This window comes from Lepidochelys kempii, chromosome 7, assembly GCF_965140265.1.
Source record: "Lepidochelys kempii isolate rLepKem1 chromosome 7, rLepKem1.hap2, whole genome shotgun sequence".
NCBI lineage: Eukaryota > Metazoa > Chordata > Testudines > Cheloniidae > Lepidochelys > Lepidochelys kempii.
In genome coordinates this window covers 81668828-81692444 of record NC_133262.1, presented here as the reverse complement: position 1 = coordinate 81692444, position 23617 = coordinate 81668828, and the positions used below count along the sequence as shown (strand labels likewise).

Sequence of the window (23617 nt, the reverse complement as noted above, 5' to 3'; positions counted from 1 at the left end):
CTGCTTCTACGCATCTGGTTCTAGCCATTGTCACAAACAGATTGCTGGACTAAATGAACCACTGGTCTCATCCGGTATGGCAATTCTTATGTTCCTAATTACTTATCTTTCTAAACTGGAAAAAAAACACGCATTTGGAAAGAAAAAATTCCCTTACTTGAGGATTTGCCGCCATTATTGTATAGTTTCCATCATCATCATTAGTAGTAGCTTCAATGTGTAGAGAACATGTTCCATCTCCCTCTCTCTTCATTTTGCAATGTTCATTTTTCTTTGAAATCTGCTTGCCATCCTTGAACCAATATACCTGAAAGTGATCATAAAGAAAAACAGCTATTTAAATTTGTTTTGCAGTTGAATAGTGACAAGGCAATCTGCAGATAAGAGTAAAATGTGTTTGCTGAACATTTGCTACCGCACATTTAAAATAAACGACTGAATGTTTCAGTATTGGGGTAATGTAAGTTAACATTACAGAACTGTTATCTTGGCTGTATGAGTATGTGCACTGCTAGACATCTCATCAAATCAGCCCACGTATATGAGACTGAATCAGACCTTAATATTTTTGTCAAGTTTTGTTTTCCTTTGATCAAAAGAGATCTGGAGATCAGTCCATACAGATCACTTAGGGCTGACTTTCACTAAGTAGTAGTGGGGAGATGTTGCTATATTAACTGCTTTACTGATTACTTTGAGAACTACCTATGCAGAACAACAGTCTTGGGAGTGAGGGTCTGCAGAAGTGATATACTGGAATTAATGGTAAGTACCCTTTATTTCTGTCCATCTGACTATAAGCATCACCTACCTTGGGTATGGGTATTCCAACAATTTTGCAGGTGAATGTAATAGGAGATCCTTCCATGACCCGAAAATGCTTGAGTCTCTTGTCAAAGATGGGTGCTATGCACTTGCCCATAGGTATTTCATCATGTTGGATTTCCTCATCTGATTCATCCACTGGGGTGCGTTCCAGGCGAAACTCTATTTCATTCATCAACCTCTGTTCAAAGCTTGAAATCTTGTATTCCTGCAGAATTATATTGGCAGTGATCTGAAGAACACTATTACACTCAAAGGTATTTCCAGTCACTTGTTGTCTTAAACCAAATGTCATCTAAAAGACCTGAAAACCTAAAAAACCCTAACCCCAACAGTAGGTGAACTGGTGCATTGTGCAGCAGTATACACCAATATGTGCACCCACAGGCTCTTATTGTAACTTCGGTGTGTATGTTTCATGAAAATGAGACTAAGACTGAGATTTGTCAAAGGGAGTTGCACCTCTTCAATGGGAGCTGTGCACATAACTCCTTTAGGCCTCTCTCGAGAATGTGGCACACTGAAAGAGTAGACTGCGATTTTCAAGGGTGTTTTCCAGAACTAATAGCCTGCTAAATATACGAAGTACTGCCTTTTTGTGTAATAATTTAATTCATACTTAAATAAACGAAAGTATAGCTGCCAAAAGACAAAGATATCAAGATTAAAAAATATGAAACATTTTCGGGTTTACTTACCTTACTGCCAAAATCTTGACCAGTGGAATTACTTTGGATTTGCACTGGTGTAACTGGGAGCACAATCTGGCCCATGATGTAAAAATGTAAGTTTGAAACTGGTCTTTCGATGATAAAATATATGGTGCAACAGTGACCATTCCAGTGTGAACAACCAGTTATAATCTGTTTGAATCATTAAGGGCCTGATCCAAAGCCACTGAAGTCAATGGAAAGACTCACAAATTGCTCAGCTGCACCTTCCTCTCAATGCCAATGAGAAGTCTATCCAAAACTTCTCTTATTATGAGATCTGTACATACAGCGTCAGCCTCCTCTCTATTTGACACAAAGATATGTCTCCTACTCAGTGGCGGATTAATGATTTTGCCGCTCCCCATATGAACTTGTGAACCATACTAACTGATACAACAAAGGAATCTATTTTGTGCATTTTTGCTATCATTTGATTTTCTCTTTCTTTCTTTTGTATAGCATTTATTTTTAACTGAGAACCGGTTAATTTCTTCCTTCCGGTCATATTATTAACACTTAGGATTGTCGCAAGTATGTTTACTAAATGGCGTCGTGCTGTCATGGGTGGTTTTAATACGCGCTATGATTGGTAGAATCGCGGCGTCACTGATGCTTCAGTTTGGTGGGCAATTACAATATGAACAAACGACGATACAGGCATCCAACAGCCAGTGGGCGTGTGCAAAAATGCCTCGATTACAAAAATGCTGCTATTATAAATTTGCCACCCCTGCAAATTTGTCGGCCTAGGCGAAAATACACCATTGCTCCTGCTTCTGTTGAAGTCCATAGTAGTTTTTGCCATTGATTTCACTGGGAATAGATTCTGTCCTTATCCTATTTCTGACGCAGATGTGTGTCATCAAAACTGAGTTTTAACTGCCTGCAAACAGGGACTGGAACTGTGATAAAATACAGGCTGCTTTGATCTAAGAATATTCAGTAAGGAAAGGTTCCAAGACCCTAAGAGACATACTTCAGAAATTAAGTATTTCTGAAAAGATAGTGATGATTTTTCTTTATTCAGGATAATAATACTTGAATTTCTAAAGCATCTTCCCTCTAAAGATTTACAAATATTTATGAATCAACCCTCTTAACACCCCACATGACTTACGTTAATACCCTCATGTGCAAGATAAGCAAAGATCGCCTGTCAGATAAGAAGTGCAGCACAGTTCCTTTTACTCAGCTAGAAGGACTCTCCTTTTTGTGGTCGTTAAAAGTTGCTACCTACAGACCGTAGGCTCCTTCTCCACTGCCCAGCCCTCCTTGTACCACAGGAACTGCCTTACTAGGCTAGTTATAGATTTCCCTGTGTAAGGGAATCCCTGGCTGGCATAGATCTGGCTCATCACTCCCCTGTCCTAACAACCCAGTGTCGGGGGCATGGTGGGGATATGAGGGTGTGTGGCTGAGGAGGGATACTGTACATTCTGATGCCCTAAGATACAGTTACCAGCCCGTGCACACTACAGCCTTCAGACTTCTCTAACTTATGTGGGATGCTGAACTGGCTAACCCAGAATGGAGCTGAGGGAGCAGAAAGGTGGGGGAAACACATTTTTGTCTCCCTCCCCTGCAGTGAACACCACACAGCCAGATCAGAGTTCCTGAGCCCACAAGTCTGTGGTATTGTGCAAGATGGTGTTACCTGCTGTAATGGTTGGTTAAGATTTACCCTATGGCTCACCACCATCTGGCAAGCTGAATACAACATTGCTCGCAAAAAGAAAAGGAGTACTTGTGGCACCTTAGAGACTAACCAATTTATTTGAGCATAAGCTTTTGTGAGCTACAGCTCACTTCATCGGCTGCATCCGATGAAGTGAGCTGTAGCTCACAAAAGCTTATGCTCAAATAAATTGGTTAGTCTCTAAGGTGCCACAAGTACTCCTTTTCTTTTTGCGAATACAGACTAACACGGCTGTTACTCTACATCCTGACTGAATTTCATCTTGTTTAGTTTTTTCTTTCACAAAGCGTGTCTTAGCACATCACTATATGACAGGCCAAATTCTAATCTGTTACACTAGCATAAATCAGGAGTTACTCTGATTTCAGATTTACCAAGTTTATCATGTTTTCCAGCAGACTACAGGTCTTGGCCTTTGTACATGTCTACGGGGAAGTTAAGCATTCAATTGTTTTTTCTGGTGTTGGAAACAGGACTGTGTGGGGGCAGATTCCATATGAAATCAGAGAGTGATTTGTGTATTTTAAGAAATAACCTTGGCATTAAAATGCTTCATAGTCATCTCCCGTTTTCCTGGAATTACTCATAAATTAAATCATCCAAATTCAGATACACCAGTTTCTCTCATAAGCTGTGATTCTAAGCAGATATTTCTCTTTTTTTCCATGTCCACACTTTTCTGATATCTCATATCATTCTTCTTAGATTTGAAATTTGCTGTGAGAACTTCTAAGGGCTTCTTTGGAATTCTTCAGGTAGCTCCTGAGAGCAGAGAGCAAACACTTGTGCAGACTCCCCCCACCATCTCCCAAGACCTGAAGACGTTATTACTAGTTTGTCTAAGGCCCCACAGGATGGCCACTGATGCATCTCCAGAATATAGGACATTCTCTTGGTTCTCCCCACCCCGACCTACGTGACCTCTCCACCCTTGCCAGCATGACCTCTCACAAATTGCACAGAGGATGCCATTGTTCAGAGTGTACTGCCCCACCCTACCCAGCGTGACCTCACACACACGGTGCATGTGAGGTCATGCCAGTGGGGGCAGAGGGGTGTTCTCTGGAAAATGGCATCCTTCGTGTATGATACCAGACAAAACCATGTCTAGTATCAGACAGGCACAAACCATATGAAAACAGGACTGTCTGGTTTCAAACTGGACAAATAGCTTGTCTACCACCAGAACAGAATTTTTTTCTTGGTCTTGACATCCTGTATTTCCTTTGAGAGACAAGGTGGGTGAGGTCATGTCTTTTATTGGACCTGCTTCTGTTGGTCACAGAGACAAGCTTTTGAGCCACACAGAGCTCTTCTTCAGGTCTGGGGAAAGTATTCAGAGTGTCACAGGTAAATACAAGGTGGAACAGATTGTTTGTTTAGCATAAGTAAACATATTTCAAGGGATCATGATCATATACCTATCACACACTTTACTTTCCCCACAAATGATACAATTGTGTCCTGACATTGAGGTTTGTTACAGCATAACTTTAAAGTAGGAAGGCACATACTTCAGAGTATTTGGCTAGATTTATAGAAACATTGGGAAACATTTTCTCTTCCTTTTCCTTTTATTTTGCTCAAGGGATATTGATTTTTTGACTTATGGCTTATGATCAGAAACTAGCACAATATGTTGCTTCGTAACATGCTGTTAGGAAGAAATCTATCTACAGTAGCATCTCAGAGTTATGAACACCTTGGGAATGGAGGTTGTTAGTAACTCTGAAATGTTCTCAACTCTGAACAAAACGTTATGGTTGTTCTTTCAAAAGTTTACGACTGAACACTGACTTAAAGCAGCTTTGAAACTTTACTATGCAGGAGAAAAAATGCTGCTTTCCCCCCTTTTTTTAGTTGTTTACATTTAACACACTATTGCAGTGGTTTTCAAACTTTTTTTCTGGTGATCCAGTTGAAGAAAATTGTTGAAGCCTGCGACCCAACGGAGCTGGGAAGAGGGGTTTGGGGCGTGGTAGGGGCTCAGGGCTGGGGCAGGGGGCTGGAGTGTGGGAGAGGGTCAGGGCTGTGGGCTGGGGGTGCAAGCTCTGGGGTGAGGGGTTTGGGGTGCAGACAGGGGCTCTGGGTTTGAGGGGGGCTCAGGGCAGGGGATTGGGGCACGGGGTTGGGGCACAGGCTTACCTCGAGCGGCTCCCGGTCAGCGGCACAGCAGGGGTGCAGAGGCAGGCTTTCTGTCTGTCCAGGCACCGCGGACCACACTGTGACCCAGAAGCAGTCAGCAGAAGGTCCAGCTCCTAGGCGGAGGTACGTAAGCGACTTCGTGCAGCTCTTGCCCGCAGGCACCCCACCCCCCCCAGCTCCCATTGGCCAGGAACTGGCCAATGGGAGTGTGGAGCTGGTGCTTGGGCCCTTACGTGGAGCCCCGTGGCCCCCCCACCTAAGAGCCAGACTTGCTGCTGGCCACTTCTGGGGCACAGCATGGTGTCAGAACAGGTAGGCACTAGCGTACAGGTGGGCACTTTTAATGGCCCGGTCAGCGGTGCTGACCAGAGTTGTTGCAACCCAGTGCCTTACATTCCACGACCCAGTACTGGGTCGCGACCAACCCACAGTTTGAAAACCACTGCCCTATTGTACTGTATTTGCTGGTTTTGGTTGTCTCTGATGTTGCCTGATTGCATACTTCTGGTTCCAAATGAGGTGTGTGGTTGACTGTTCAGTTCGTAACTCTGAGGTTCTACTGTATCTCAAGTACTTATATAGTCCCCATTTATCATAGTATCTGAGCAGCTGACAATCTCTTTTTACTGCATTTACCCTCACAACACCTCAGAGAGGTAGGAAAGTACTGTTCTCCCCATTTTACAGATACTAAGTGACTTGTCCAACATCATATGGGAAGTCTGTGGTGGAGCAAGTCATTGAATCTAGGTCTCCCATGTCCCAGACTAGTATGTTAAGCACTTTTCCATTCCTTCCTTGGAATGTTGAAAGAATAACCCATCAAATAAGTATCTTGATCTGAACAGAATACATTGTATTAGGGAGACTTCTGATCTATGTTGATCATTTACTTTCCAGGCATGGCTTCCCCAAGTACCATACCTGTCAAATCAAACTATACTGGAGGTTTAGTTCCAGTTACACCTTAATATCAGGGATCTTTTCCTGCATCCATTATCTCACCTTTAAACTGTGGTTGCAGATTAACAATTGTGAAGTTGTCTGTGAGTCACTAAACAAAAATGTTGTTTTTTGTATATTTAGGACATCAGAAAATCTCTTCCAACAGCTTTTATCTCTCAGCAGTGCCCTGGCTACACTGTTTTGTAAAGTGTCATGTGCATTTGTGTAGCTACAGGGCTCGGAGGAAAAATAGGGTGATTGAACAGGTGATTAGGTAGAGGATATGGGATCAGAAGTAAGGTACAGTAAATCCATGAACAATTTGGAGAATTCAAGAAGGCAACTTTTAGCTACAGTTGAATTAGATGGAACTTGAATGAGGATGGGGAGTGTTATGTCTTCATGGAGTAAGCAAGTTGCGTGACCACAACTGAAAATTTAGAGGATGGGGAGTTGGACTACAGAAGCCAATAAACCCTTGGTTTTTACGCACATTGTAGTAAAGAACAAAGGAACAAAGAAGAACGCATAGCACATGAATCTTCTCTCGTATAGTCATTTGAGTTATTACAGTACAAAGGAGAACCCAACCCAACACAGCAGAATTGTTGGAATGGTTACTGCTCTTTAAACCTCCAGAGTAGTCAATATCAAGCAACAAAAGGCCTTCCATTCTGCCAAGTGTGATGTCTTCACAGCACTCCCAGCCCCTGCTACCGTAAGGACCACAGTTTGAGCCCAGAGATTTTTACATAGGGTCTTTGTGTAGCAGTGCAAAGACCTGCTACTGGACTGGCTCAACTGTATAGTTTTAAACTATATTAGTGTGTTTAGCAGCACAAATGCTGATCATGCAATTTTTCAAACCTACAAAGAAATGCAAATATAATAACTTTTTAGAACAATGAAGCAATTATTTTCATATCACCTTTTTTTTAACCAATTGTGTCAAAGGGCAGAATTTGGAAAAGAAAAATCTAGTGACAAGAATTACATATGTTGTAACAAAAGTTGGATAATAATGTTGTACCTTTGATACATCTTGAGTTATATAGTTGAAGACTGGGGAATCATTGCTTGGTCCCTGAAGTCTGCGGGTCAGTTTTTCATCATATGTTGTTCTCTAGCAGAGGGAAGTAATGGGATTAGGAAGATAGTACCGTAACACTTAAAGGCATAATTTTAATGAATCTGGAGCTGATTTCGGAATAAAAATATAATGAATGAAGTTCAGAAGTAATGAAATATTACAACATAATTGGAGAGTCTGATACTTGTTCTAGATACTTGGGGTATTTCAGCAGTTTTTCTGCAGATTTTTATTTTATACTGGCTGCTATAAAAAAAAAGATGCAGTATGTAATTACAAAATAAGGGCATTTTCTTCTTTATATTGTGCTACTTTACAGCAGAGAATATGGGAGGAGAGAGTTCATCTGATGGAGCCATTTAAAAGTCAACCATAGGCATTTTTTCTTTCTTGTGTGTTTCTTTAATTAAAAGTATGGCATGCAAAAATGACCATGTTATTGCAACATCCTGATCCTGCACTGTGACACATGCTGGCAAACTGTTGTGCTCATGTGGAGTCCCAGAGATGTAAGTGGGGCTTCATGCAGACACAGCAGTCTGTGCACCCAGATGACTATGCAGAATCATGGCCTAGATTTGCACAGTTTAAATTTTAAAAGTCAGGAAATGACGAAGATAAGGTTCCTACAGTAGAATTAACTCAGGAATGTTGTAGGTGTCGTATTTCCTCTTCCTGTTTTTTCTTGTTATGTCTATAATTCAATAGATTTGTTAAAACTATAATAATATATAAAGTAAAACAAGGCCATGTTAATATTGCTGTAGGAATCTTAACTTTAACTTTTATTGAGTGAAGGTATCATAAGAAACTTAAAATGGGGAACATGAATCTCTTGCTGAAGTAAGTAAATACTGTAAAATTTAATAGACTTTAGTCTATTTGTCTATTTACTCATTGTGTGTGTGTGTTTGATTTGTTTTTGTTTGTAGGATTAGCATGAAAGAACAGAAACAAAGTGATTGCCGACAGGTTTTCTGAATGACTGATCTTGTCAAACAAAGGTTATAGAATTTTTTAAAGGGTGATTTACATAGAAAGATTAGAGAAAGGTGGTTCTGATTGGGACTAACTTGGACATCAGTAAAGCATTTCATAAAGCATCACACAGTAAAGTAATTAATGATCACAAGTTTGAGTAATAAATCTAGACTGGAGTCCTGGACAATAAACTGGCTGAAGGGAAGAGCACAAAGGCTTGAGCTGCAATTTAAGGACTAAAATTCAAGGTTCTTTGTTCCTTCAGCTGGTGGTGACTGTGACACCCTGGTATCCCAATATTCACCACTGTGATGTAATTAGGATATATTTTGTACAAAGTATGCCTTGTGAGGTATCCTTCTAAAAGTCTTGATCTGCTAGACAGTAATATCTAATTGGATTGTATGTGCTATCATCATATGTGAAGTTATGAAGTTTGGCTATATATGTGTTACTGAAACATTTAAGGTTGAAAACATCCACAAGCAGCCTTTCAGGTACAAAATTAAAAAGGCCAAAGAATGTTAATGGCTTATTGAGGAAATACCCCAAGGATTACCCCAGGAACTGTGTACAATAGAAACCTCTCAGAGATAGTACTACACAATGGGAACTGTTTGACCCAGGTCACAGCAAAAGAGCTTTCCACCAAGTGGGAAGAAGATATAAAAGGGGTTCAATGACATCATGATGGTACCTCATTCTCCCTACAACAACACACCTGGAAACACCTGAGGGGCAAGGACAGAACTGTGGAAAGTGATGATCCCAGGCTAGAGGGATTTTTAGCCTGTGTATGAAAACCTGGGAAAGCCAAGGCAGCTTGTGCCTTAAGAAACTGCCAGCCTGTTTATCACTCAGGGTGAGAATTTGCTAATTCATATCCTTCCTATCTAGTGTGTTAAACTCAGTTTGTGGTTTTGTTTATTTACTAAGGTAATCTGCTTTGATCTTTTTGCTATCACTTATAATCACTTAAAATCTATCTTTTGTGGTTAATAAACTTGTTTTTGTTTTGTCTGAAACCAGTGCATGTGTAGATTATAATTTAGGGCAGAAAGCTATTGCATATCTCTCTCCACATTGAGGGAGGGGACGAATTTTATGAGCTTACGCTGTGTAGTTCCCTGTGCAGCGTGAGATGGTACAATTTTGGGTTTACACTCCGGGAGGGGGGTGCATGCCTTAGCAACTGGGAGGTGCCTTAGCTGAGCCTTCCATGCAGATGATCTCAGCATCTATTTGTAAAGCTGCAGCTGGGCGTGTCCCTATCTGTGTGTATGCTGGTGAAAGAGCAAGCTTGGAGAGCTTGGCAACTTATCACAGCACCAAAGTGTGAAAAGGAGCCCAGGCTGGTGGGTCAGGTGAGGTCAGTGGTACCCCAGTTCCAAGTGGCATCCCAGGGGGAACCCGTCACAGTGACATCTTGCTATACAGTCAAAAATGAAATATAAAATAGTAAAAATCTAAGATCACAGCCACTCACATATAATACACAGGCATCAAAAATACAAACCACCCCCAAATGATCAGTTCTCAAGTAGTCAGATGCAAGACGAAAACAGAAGAAAGAGCAAATGTGGGGAGGGGGAGTGTCAGAGGGGAGGGCAAGGTGCACGCAAACTGTACAAGGCAGATCAACTGAAATTAATGGGTTTGCAGTGTCCCAACAAGCAGAGTGTGAAAATCTCAATGACTGTTTTTTAGGTGATGAATTCTATCAGTGAGGACCGTTGTCCAAAAGAGACCTTTCTCTTTGATCTTGATTAGACCTAGGGCCTTAAAAAGACCATAACAGTCAGCCAGGGACATAACGCAACTGGTGACTGCTCAAGTAATTAGGGTACATCTACACAGCAACCCCCCCACCCCGTCACAACAGCAACTCTCAGAGCCTGGGCTCATGGGGCTTGTGCTGGTGGGGTAAAAATAGCAGTGTAGATGCTCTGGCTGGAATCTGGGCTCTGAGACCATTCCCCTCTTGCCAGGTCTCAGAACCTGGGCTCCAGCCCAAGCCTGAAAGTCTACATTGCTGTTTTTAGCCAGCGTGAGCCCCTCAATCCTAAACCAGTTGACCCGGGCTCTGAGACTCACTGCCACAGGATTGTTTTTGCTGTGTAGACATTTCCAGAGAGCCTAGATTGCTAAGAGTTTTACATATTAATACCAAGGTCTTGAATTATATCCTTTGGCATATTGCCAATTACTAACCCTGTTTTGTCTTGTATTATACAACTGGGCATTCTCCATGAGGGCACCTTGACTTTGGAATTTAGTTCCCTCCCTTTATCCAAAATAGCCTACATTTGTATGTTGCTTTTTGGGATGGCTGAAGTATGTGTGATTATGGTGCTTTAGGGTACAGGGTTTTCTGAGGGAGTTTTGGGGGGGGTCTTTGTGGGGTGTGACTGTGTTTTGTGGGCTCTGAGATGAGATAATTGTGGTTATCAATGATTGGTTGTTTTGTTGTTGGTGGTGCAGAATGATTGAAAAGGAAATGAACTCTGATCTGCTGTTGCTGTGTTTGGTTTTCATGAGGTGTAGTTCTGTTTTTGGTTAGGGTGCCTAGATGAGCCCTTGGATAAACTCTCTCCCTCCTGTATTGTGAAAGGGCCCAAAATGTCCATTACTTAATCATCTGCAGCTTTACTCTTTGTACTAACAATAAAACAATCACATGCTGCTCTCAATGTCTCATATGAGATACAGCCAGAAAGCACTGCTGCATGGTTTTCTTCCTGGTAAACAACATAAATGGGTGGGTACAGTTCATAATTCTTAGGGCTGCAAGGGTTCTACTCACACAACTAATCCAACTCCTTGTTCTCATTCCTTAACTCTAACTTTCCTTGATTATTGTAGATCTAGTTCCCTTAATTTTACTATAACACAGGGTTCTGAGATTTATTTATCTTTGTTTTCCAATCAATTATATAACTTGTATGGTAGCTTTCCAAGGAAATAACACTGCTGTTAACTCAAAAATGTTGTCCAAATAGTAGAACTTTTCCCATTCATAGTCCCGTTGAAATGAAGCTTGTAAGTATAATTCAGTTTAAAGTATGGTTATGAGGATTAACGTATTTAGTAAAAATGGCATCTTATTACTGCACACACAGTAAAATTTACATCTGCTATTAGTAAAAACATGTTTTTACTCCTGCCAGCACTGCACAGCTAACATAGCTGGGGAAGACTATATTATAATCTATTCCACCTCATGCATCATCAGCAAAATTACTGGCTATATTCTGAATCTAGAATCCTTTATTGTTGGTGATGAATGATATACTGGATGAAGCTAAGGAACACATCTGGATTATAAAATATCATGCTGAGTGCACAGTTATAAGAGCAAACTCTTGACTTGTAAGCTGAACAGATTTCACATGAAAGTCCTTGTTGGATAATAGGGAATCAAGATGTAAATGTATATGGAATCACTCTTGTGTAATATAATAGTAATTATAGTAATATAATAAAATGATAGCAGCACTTTATATTTACAATTCAGCATAGTACATCTTTCATTCCGGATGATCCCAAGATGCTTCACAAACTGTATTATACAGCAATCACTTTCCCTGCCACTGAAATTCGGACAACTCTAAGATACAATACCAATGCGGAGTCCAGTGGCACCTTAAAGACTAACAAATTTATTTGGGCATAAGCTTTCGTGGGTAAAAAACCCACCTCTTCAGTTGTTTTTGTGGATACAGACTAACACGGCTACCCCTCTGATACTTGAGATATAATACAACACTCTGCAAAAGAAAAATCCTATACAACAATTTTTAGGAGGAGGTGGAGGTAATAGGTGTACAAACTAAGGCTGTCGATTAATCACAGTTAACTCACGCGATTAACTCAAAAAATTAATTGTGATTTAAAAAATTAATGGCGATTAACTGCACTGTTAAACAATAGAATGCCAATTGAAATTTATTAAATATTTTTGAGTGGTTTTCTACATTTTCAAATATATCAATTTCAATTACAACACAACATACAAAGTGTACAATGCTCACTTTATATTATTTTTGATTACAGATATTTGCTCTGTAAAAATTATAAAAGAAATAGTATTTTTTAATTCACCTCATACAAGTACTGTAGTACAATCTCTTTATCATGAAAGCTGAACTAACAAATAGAGAATTATGTACAAAAAACCCCTGCATTCAAAAATAAAACAATGTAAAACTTTAGAGCCTACAAGTCCACTCAATCCTACTTCTTGTTCAGCCAATCGCTAAGAGAAACAAGTTTGTTTACATTTATGGGAGATAATGCTTCCCACTTCTTAATTACAATGTCACCTGAAAGTGAGAATAGGCATTCACATGGCACTGTTGCAGCTAGTGTCGCAAGATATTTACGTGCCAGATGTGCTAAAGATTCATGTGCCTCTTCATGCTTCGGCCATCGTTCCAGAGGACATGTTTCCATGCTGATGGCGCTCGTTAAAAAAACAATGCGTTAATGAGATTTGTGACTGAACTCCTTGGGGGAAAATTGTCTGTCTCCTGCTCTGTTTTACCTGCATTCTGCCATATATTTCATGTTATAGCAGTCTCAGATGATGACCCAGCACATGTTGTTCATTTTAAGAACACTGTCATTAAAGATTTGACAACATGCAAAGAAGATACCAATGTGAGATTTCTAAAGATAGTTACAGCACTCAACCCAAGGTTTAAGAATCTGAAGTGCCTTTCAAAATCTGAGATGCACGAGGTGTGGAGCACGCTTTCAGATGTCTTAAAAGAGCAACACTCTGATGCGGAAACTACAGAACCTGAACCACCAAAAAAGAAAATCAACCTTCTGCTGGTGGCATCTGACTCAGATGATGAAAATGAACATGTGTCGGTCCACTCTGTTTGGATAGTTATTGAGCAGAACCCATTATCAGCATGGACGCATGTCCTCTGGAATGGTGGTTGAAGCATCAAGGGACATATGAATCTTTAGCGCATTTAGCATGTAAATATCTTGCGACACCAGCTAGAACAGTGCCATACAAACGCCTGTTCTCACTTTCAGGTGACACTGTAAACAAGAAACAGGCAGCATTATCTTCTGCAACTGTAAACAAACTTGTTTGTCTGAAGTACGACTGATTGGACTTGTAGGCTCTAAAGTTTTACATTGTTTTATTTTTGACTGCAGGGTTTTTTTGCACATAATTTTACATTTGTAAGTTCAACTTTCATGATAAAGAAATTGCACTACAGCACTTGTATTATGTGAATTGAAAAATACTATTTTTTTTACAGTGCAAATATTTGTAATAAAAAATAAATATACAGTGAGTACCGTACACTTTGTATTCTGTGAAATCAATACATTTGAAAATGTAGAAAAATTGAAGAGTATTTAAATAAATGGTAATCTGTTATTGTTTAACAGCGCAATTAATCACAATTAATTTTTTTAATCGTGCGATTAATTGCGATTAATTTTTTAAATCGCTTGACAGCCCTAGTAAAAACAATATTGAGAAAATCAAATATAGTGAAACTACTAGCTAAGCTCAATATAGGACAATACTCATATCCATTCATTAAATACTTGTCTTTTCTATGCAGGACTGATTTATCAATGTTTGATAAAAGCTGAATACAAATTCCTAAAAAAGAACTGTCTCCTGGTACTCAAAATAAATAAATAAATAAATAACCCCCACAAATAAACAAACAAAAAGCCAAGTTAATGCAGAATTACCTGATACAAAATTAAAAAAATATTTTTCAATATTTCATTTGTTGGGACAAAGTACAGAAACATCTAGATATAGTGCATCAATTTCAGTATGGTGATTTTTGCCCACCTGCCAAAAACAATGGTATTAGTGGAAAACACCATATGTCCACTGTTCTTTTTTTTCCCCTCCTTCATTTCATGTTCTGTTTGAAGACCAATACCAAGAGGTTTTCTCTCAAACTTTCAGGTGCTAGTATCAACCAAACCAGTATCCTCCCCCAGTTGTGGAGGTATAAAAATGTTAGTGACTCAGGTGGGGATCTGGAAGCAGAGGTGAAAACAGTGGATTTAGCTCTAACACTGAGTCCATTGCGGAGGAGATGGATTGTTCATTTTGCGGTGGAACTAGACTTCCCCTCTTTTTTAACATTAACTTTTGTTGAACCTCCCCAAAATTGTATGTTGTCTGGCAAGTTATCTTAGTAATTAGAGATGGGTCAAATCTGAACTTCCTCGAAGTTCTTGGGCTGCAGGATTCAGGATTTTGATTTGGCCTCATTCCCAATGATAAATACAGTATATAAATAACTTGTGGCATCAGCAGATAACTTTAATACTATGCAGTGCCCCTTGTTTCTACAGAGATTATCATGCAGTTAACTTTACAGACTGACGTGTATTTCACAGTAGTTATCTAAATAATTTGTCTTACTACCATAGCAAGTACAAACTGTAACACTTGTGATTCATCTGCAAAACATACCACATGCCAATTGTTTTACTAGAAGTATTCTAGGAGGGGAATCCATGAGAGGAAAGGTTAACAGCATAATTAAAAAGCCAGAGATTACAACAGCAGTTGTAACAGTGGGTAACTGACTCCACAGAGCCACAGTTTTCAGATACCTGTGTATTCTCTTTCAGAGATGCTTTCATACACTTTTTAAAAAGTTCTTCTTTGTGAGAAACTTCGGCAAATCCCTCCTTTTGGGACTAAGCCTCAGTAAACAGGTTTAGTACCAGGGGTCCCATGTAAGTGGTGAGGATAGAATACTTTCCCACAGATAAAATGGCTACTCTGTAGCCATTAGTACATGCTCAGTCCTTCATGTCCAAGTTCATACCAATATTATTAAATGGCTGTTGAATCTGCATTATCAAGGAATTTCCCCAGCCTCCCCCAACATTTTGTTGCCACCTTAATTTCTTATTCACCCACATTTTGAAGTATTTACTGATCATACTTATTTCAACTGATATTCACTTTCTTGAGCTTTGTTAAAAACTTATTTAATCAAGCTCACCTAAAACTGGCTTTGAAGTTCCTACTGAAGGACATAACGGCTACCACAAACATTTTTATGATAAGCTGATAATGAAATAACCTCTCAACTAATATTACTAAGCTGTCTGAAAAAATGTTCATAACAAAAAGAATTAAAATGGCATATTAATTCATACTATTTCAACCCAAGTAAACAAGCAATCTTTCATACAATTAGTTGCCTCTACTTAAGTTGTAACAGATATGTATAGTAGAGGAATTAAGATGTGTGTAATTAATTAAATGTCATGAAAAGTGAGGAAGTGAAATCCATTACAGGTGAGGAGCCTATGCCCAGATAAGGTTTTATATTCCTGCACTGCTACCTAAATTTTCTCTATTAGAGATTATCAAGCAAAAATGTAATTCAGTCTTAAGAACTCTCACAGTACAAAATTCTACAATCCATACCTCTTTCTATCCTTTTAAAAACTCCAGTTTGTTATTGTAAAGCAGTACGTACTACGAGACCTCACAGCCTTACAAGCATCTATGTCCCATAAGACTCAACATCTATCTTGCTTGTGATGAGTGAATGAAGTGCACTTTAATAACAATCAATATTTTTACCTGCTGACTACTATGTCGATGGACATCCTCTTTGAAATTCATTTTTCTCTGCAGGTCCCTTACAACTGCAGCTTTATTGTCATGAATATAATCATCTGTTGCTAATTGCTGGGGCTTTACATTTTTCTTCATTAGTCCATGGGTTGCTCTAGAAAACAGATCTGTTACTAAAATGCTGATAATGATAAATAGTAGTCAATCACTTTTGTAATGTCATTCATTATACTCTAAATATGCAAAGAAATCAGCTGACTGCTTCATCTATTAAACAGAGAAAAAAACTTACTATCTTACTGTGTGCATTTAACTCTCCTTAATGCCAGTAGGAATTAAGAATGCACATCTAGAAAAGAATACGCATTATATACTACATCTTGGTTCCAGATCCTTCCTTTCTGGAATGATGTCATCAGAATAACACCAAGCTGTTCAAGAAATGTCTGTACATCTAGGCATAGGTACACAGAGACATAGATGTAACATACCAAAAAAGTTAATGGTGTTTACCTTACCAGGGTAACCATGTAGTGGGTGTGTCTTCACTCTCCCCTTCTCTTCTGATATTTTCCCTGATCATTCTTTCCTTTCTGTGCCCTCCCCTTCCTGGTTCTTCTAAGCCAAATCCCTACTTTTCCATTTCTGAGATGCTGTCTCTTTTTAAACTAAATAAAACTTTAATAAATGTTTGAATATTAAACAACAGTCTCTACACTAAGTGACTATGATCGTGGAACACTATGGCCTTCCTGCCCCAAAAGCAATTGGGGAGTAAATCTGGAATGTACTAATATAATTAATTAGTTGTGTTCTGACTAATGGGAAGTAACGGTAGAAGGGGTAACAATCCCTCACTATGAAAAGCACATTTATTTTAGATCATCCCGCACAAGTTTGGTGTTATCTCACCATTCCTACTGCAGTAACTCTTAACATCACCAATGAAAAATAATGAAGCTAAAGTTCTGGTAAATCATGGAAATGTAGGGCTGGAAGGCACCTCAAGAGGTCATCTAGTCCAACACACTTCACTGAGGTAGGACCAAGTATATCTAGACCTAAATGTTCATCTGTTAACTCAAATAATTTTCAGCTCCTCTGTATGATTATTTTTGTGCCCCTCATTTTGATGCTTGCTCCCATATTAAGATGCACATTTGGCCCTTGGCAGTTTAGGAGCTATTTACATGTGGAGTTAGCTCTGGGCTATGAGCCAGGAACTGAATAATATGGATAATAATAGTTACCTACCATACCTCAGTATTCTGAGGATTAATTAGTTAATGATTGTAAAGTGCTATATAAACATGAAGTGTGATTAATGTGAAGGGAACAATTATTCTGCAGTACTTATGCACTAGCTCCAACTGGGTTTTTGTTTGTTTGTTTGTTTTTTGCCTATTGTTGTTGTTGTGAGGTTGTAAAAGCCTGCAGAGATCTCATTCACTGTTTGGTGGGGTAGGGTTAAAATCGTAACTAAGAACATGACAGCTCTGTTTCATGTGTCTGCCTTCCATGCTGAGACTACAGAAGACTCCAGGCATGTGTTCTAGAAATGTTGCTGAGCTCAGCAGAAACCAATTACCTGGTGGTGCTGAGCAATCTTAAATGTACAAGGGAAGAGGTTTCTTCGAACTTTACTGTGAAAGACTGGTGAGTGTTGGGAGTAGACATAAATTTTTGTAAATTCCTAGATTTGTCTGTATTTGACATAAAGTTATGGCCATGGGGACTGCACACAGGACTGTGAGTTAGGAGACTCTAGGTTTATTCTTGACAGTCACTGCCTTGCTGTCTCTCATTTACTCCATGTGTAAGATAAGGATAGTAATGCTAACTCCCCCTTTGTAAAGAGTTTGGAGGTCTATTCATGAAAAGATCTTTAAAAGTGTTACAATCTCATGCAGTGTTGGTGTGAGATACAGCAGTTATTATTATTATTAATCTCAACTCTGTCAAGAAAACAATGACAGAACACCCTCTTCTGGCCTTCAGGCAACCCCCCAGCCTCTCCCAGCTCATCATCAGAAACAAGCTTCCTACAGACCAGGACACACCAACTCCAAGTAGCACTAGACCCAGCCAGAACAATAGATACAAAAACTCTAGATGTTATCTTCACTGCTATGATTATCAATACCCCCAACCACATACCTTTCAAGATCCATGGGTCCTACACATGCCAATCACAATATGGGGTATACCTCATCCAGTGTACTAAATGCCCCAATAACAATCCCAGACAATCCCTACGCTCTCAAATGAACTCACACAGGAAAATAATAAAAGACAAAAACACCATGGTGAATACTTTTCACAAAGCAATCACTCCATATCTGACCTATCAGTCTTCATTCTCAAAGGACACCTGCACAACACCTTCAAAAAACAAGCCTGGGAGCTTAAATTCATAACTTTACTAGACTCTAAAAATCCTGGACTGAATAGAGGCACTAGATTTATGTAAAACACTATATAACCCACTAACCCCCCCACACCCAGCTTTTTTTTCCTCTTTCCCCCCATGACTGCAGCGGTATTAACTGGCCTTGAACACCTTGAACAGTCCCTTGAAATATGTATCATCTACTTATTCTTAACAATCTGTTCCACGCTGAGTACATTTCCCAGACCTGAAGAGGAGTTCTGTGTAAGCTCAAAAGCTTGTCTCTCTCACCAATAGAAGTTGGTCCAATAAAAGATATTACCTCACTCACCTTGTTTCTCTAACAAAAAAACGAGACACTTGAAACATTAATCTTTTGGGTATAACATCTTACTTGTTTGGTTACATAGAGCACACTAGTCTGTCACATAAACCTCTCTCTACCGCTTGTTCTAATAATTAAATTACCATTTATTTGGAAACTATTAATTCATCAGAACTTTTATACGGGTCTTTAAATATTTAACAATTGCAAACAAAACAGCATCCTTTTGTAAATTATTTTTAGATATACCTATTCTATATGCCTACCATTGGGTCACCGTGTCTTGGTTACCAAATCCTTTAAAAAATTTTAAATAATTTACGCACAGTAGGTAAATGAGCTTTTATAGCTCACAGATAAATTTTAGATTTATATAGCTTTTATAGCTCACAGATAAATTTTAGATAGGGTTTAGATTACTTATTCTGTAAAATCTCTTCCTCCCACTAACAGAATTCTCTGCATCCCTGACGAAGTCTTGAGAGTCCTCAATATCTCCCACCTCGATCCATTTTAACCCTACCATCTTGTCATCCTGAGTCCACCCTGTCCTCCAGGTATCATGTTGTAGCTACCATCCTTCCAGATGGGCCTGCCTCAAAGCTTCCTTAATTGGGCATCAGGGTTGAATGAATCAAATCCTCCTTTCCAAGAAGTGGGCATGCTGCTAAAGGATAAAAACCCACCAATATCTTTTTATTTCTCTTTCATGAATGACATTATTTCAACAAAACATCCATGTGAGCACAAAACAGAAATTAACCATGGTTCAAAGTAACCTCCTGTACCAACTTCAGCTTGTAAGTTTGTGCTACTTACGCAGCTGGTGCGCTTCTAGGCAGACCCATAGCATTGGTTGGTGGTATAGAAGGAAGTGAAGGAAGGACAGAACTGAGAAAGGCTACTGGGTTCTGAATCCGGCTGATTGGAGAGACAGGAGTAGGAAGTACGCTGTGGGGCTGAAACTGGTTCAGGCTAGATATAGAAAGCAATAGTGGAGGCAACACTGATTCTTTGGGACTTGCTAGAGGCTGCTCACTTTGGCTTGTAAACCTTCCTGGAGACCTTGTCTGGATTGGTGGAGGAGATCCTACGAAATTTTCCTTGTTCATTGTTCTTTCGGTTCCTTGAGACATGCTGCTGAATGTAGGCACTGGGGAGCTGGAAGGGGAGTTGATAGGTGGTGTGGTGTTCTGGGAAACAAGGAATTGTTTCGGTCGGGTATAGCTGAATGTCTGGGAAGGAGAGACTTTGGCCTGCTTGTATATAGTTGATGTAGACTGCTGGTTGAATGAAGTAGCAGAGTTCAATATACCTGTGTTGAATGGCAGTTCTCTTGGAGATGTGGGAGATGGCTGCTGTAGATGCTGCTGTTCAAGCAAGACTTGGTTGTGGAGCTGTTGTAACTGGGTGGGATCGCTGTATACAAAACAAGGATAGGTGAAATCTGTCATGTGCCACACCAAACTGTTAAACAGATTGTCTGCGCTGCCACTGTAATTCTGAGAGTATAAATTTTCATGTGCAGCTGGTCACACCTTGGGCTCAAAAGGAAAGGGGAGGAAATTGTGATACTGATAACAAAAACTAGGGAGAGCGTCTTTCCTTCTTCCAGCTCCAGTTACATACCATGTACTGTGGCATCAAGCAAAGAGAATGATATCGGGTGGAAAGAAAATACTGTTAAAATAAACCACTCCTTTCCCCTGCTAAAAGCCCTTCCCCTTTCTTCCCACTGCCATAATACATACTATTTGATTGGGACAGTTTTGTTTTTTTAAACTTTAACAGGTGAAGAGAACTATTCACAGGAATATAAAACTCTGATCTGGAGACTTCACTTCCTTTATTTTAAGAGAGTCAGATTTTGCTGTTATAGTTAGTACTCAGTAGTTCGTCTCTACTGAAGTCTGTGAGCTTGCACTGGTGTAACTGAGAGAACAATTAAAATTAACTTTTACAATCCAATATCAAGCCTACCTTGTTAACATCAGTTAAGAGTTTAAACTGAGTGCTGAAACCAATAGTATGGTAAACAAAACTCTGTAATAACTACACTTCAAGAGTAAATGTAATCAGCCTTAATTTGGCTAGTGTTGATATTCAGTGCAGGGCTGGAGTACATCATTCAGGGAGTAGCTGCATTTCATGCAATTTTTATTTCCTAGATGTTATTTATAGTGGATGTCTTTGTTTACTTTGCAGTCAAGGCAAATTCTTTTCCACATTATGTGATATATTTTGTTATTATGCATGTGGAAATATAGCATATGGATAATAGGCTGCCTTTCCCCTTAGTGAAAAACAACATAAATAACCAATATGGGATGTGAAGAGTCATCATGTAATAAATTGCTCAATTTTTCTTTAATATCTAACAAAGAAAGATAGACAAACTGCTATTGCTTATTTTTTTAATGTTCATTTTATATTGCACTTTAATCTTCACCATTCTATGCAGAGTCTTCAAACCTTATGGTGCATTCATCTGTCTATGAATTCACTTACATTTTCTTCACAGGATTTATAAATTTCATATGACAATTTATCTTTCTGGCACTCCAAATCCAAACCCCATGAATTTAGTGGACCTTCAGATTTATTTAAATGTAACTGTTGTTCTTCACATAATTTAGTACCCACAAAAAACTATGTTAAAAGAACATTATTAAGATTTCAAAGTCAAGCACTGAAAAGTTACAAAATGCCAGAATTAAGGTTGCCTGTGCAAGTTTAATTTGGCCTCCTTGGGCATCTGCATTATGATACAGCCTTTAATTACATGATCACATATTATTTTTTCCACAGAACTCCATAGTCATTCAAGTGTTCGGCAACATTAATAATGTTGTGAAGACTTACCATGTCCCTCCTCGGCCTTTTTTTCTCTAGACTAAACATGCGCAATTCTTTCAACCGTTCATCATGTCAGGTTTTCTACATCTCTTATCATTATTGTTGCTCTCTTTTGGACTCTCTCCAGTTTGTTTCTTTCTTAATGTGTGGTACCCAAAACTGGACACGTTACTCCAGTTGAGGACTCAGCAGTGCCAAATAGAGTAGAACAGCTACCTCCCTTGGCTTACATAATACATCCCAGAATTACATTTTCCTTTTTCACAAAAGCATCACACTGTTGACTCAGATTCAATTTGTGATCCGTTATAACTTCCAAATCCTTTTCTGCAGTACTACCATCTAGCTTATTATTCCACATTTTGTAGTTGTGCATTTGATTTTTCCTTCCAAATGTGCCAAACAAGCTGTTGGCAAGTCACTTACTCTCTGTTTTCTCATCTGTAAAATACTACACACTTGCCTCAGAGTATTAATTAGTTAATTTTGTAAAGTACTTTTAGATCTTTAAATGAAAGATGCTATGTAGGTTTGCTTGTTTGTTTGTTTGTTTTTTATGAAGGGCTCTACACTGCTTGCTAAATTGGATTTGAGGCAAGGAGCTCTGTAAGTTCCATTAGCAAAAAGATAGAAGTTTATTTCTTTAATTAACTGCAAAAGGGTGTCCAGATAAAAGAGGATGCAGTTTGAGTGTAAATCATGGCTGGGATTCCAGAAGTTGCCCTTGAACAAAATTACACTGGTCCTTAAAATCTCCCCTCAGACCACACAGTGCTGTAATCCTGCACTGGTATCACACCGTCTTAAACCTCTAAATATTTGATTTGTCTCAGGATGAGATTAATTTTCTGGGTTATAAAGTTATAAGGGAAGGTCTCATGAATCTTCAGTTTCAGTCAAGAAATACTACACCTACTTATCTATATGAAATACCCAATTGTATGTATCTACTCCAGATAAGATTACATAAGCAGAGCTGAGTGAGAAACTTGCAGAGTGTGCTTGCATTTTGCCTGGATCCAGGCAGTATGATTAATCTCTTACTTGCAACAACACACACAAAATATCACAGAATTCATAACACAAAAAGAAATGGGAAAATATTTTTGAATTTTAAAAAAATGTTGTAATGCACTTTCATTTTCTCATGAAATACACATGAAATCAGAGTTAATTTAATGGAATGTGATTTCTAACACTCGTATTAAGACTTAAAATCCCTTTTACTTACAGTTTTGGTTTAGCAAGTACTGGAGGGGGCTCTTTTGTAGGTGAGGTTGGCTCTGGTATTTTCATTGTCTGTCCACTACTTGCCTGGAAGTAGTGTGGTCTAATCTGGTTTGCAGATACTCCTCCATCTTCTGATGATGTTTCACTTTCTTTATCATCTTCAGGCAGTTTAAAGTGCACCCGGAGGCCTATCTTAGAACTTGACCTGGGTTCATTGTGGTTCACAAGAACTCCTTCTAATTTAGGTTTTGGAGGCTGATCCACCACTGGAAGTGAAGGGATGAGTGCGGTAGGATGTTGTTCAGCAGCAATTAAGTTGATTGAACTCATTGTATGAAGGGCAGCAGTATTGCTATGGTCCTCAGGCCCTGAAATGGCAAATATTAAACTTATATTGTTACTTAAATGTGGTGAATTAGATTACAGTAAAATCATAACTGTTGCAGTTGGGAAAGCTCAGATTAATGCCTTACCTAGCTTTGGAATGAATTGCTTTGCTGTATTCATACACATACACATACCTATTTCTTAAATTTAACAGGGAATATTATAAAGAGAAAAAAATAATATTTCGACAATTGGAAAGATCTAGAGGTGACTACCCTGTTCCCAATGAGTTTGCAAGCATCTTCAGAATCAGTCAGAAAAATTCTCTAGCTTTTATGATTGCAAAGGAAACCTTCCAAACATGAGTGAAATGCAAACTAATGCTGTGCTGAGTCTTTCTTTCCATTTATTGATGCGTTACTCAACCAGCTGCTTTGTATCTCAGAAGCTCAAAGCAGGGGAGTGGCAGTTGAGGATCTGGGCCAACGTGTTTGTTTT

General features: G+C 39.0%; 1 protein-coding gene across 1 annotated transcript in view; it reads right to left on the bottom strand.

Annotated features, from left to right (window-relative positions):
* MYPN (myopalladin) overlaps positions 1-23617 on the bottom strand; it is a 115152-nt gene that overhangs the window by 21426 nt on the left and 70109 nt on the right. The window contains exons 10-15 of the mRNA XM_073353448.1: positions 22794-23160; positions 19526-20125; positions 15999-16146; positions 7355-7447; positions 812-1033; positions 158-307 (exon numbers count right to left, since the gene is read on the bottom strand). Of these exons, the coding sequence (XP_073209549.1) occupies positions 158-307; positions 812-1033; positions 7355-7447; positions 15999-16146; positions 19526-20125; positions 22794-23160 (1580 nt within the window). The remainder of the gene's footprint in view (positions 1-157; positions 308-811; positions 1034-7354; positions 7448-15998; positions 16147-19525; positions 20126-22793; positions 23161-23617) is intronic.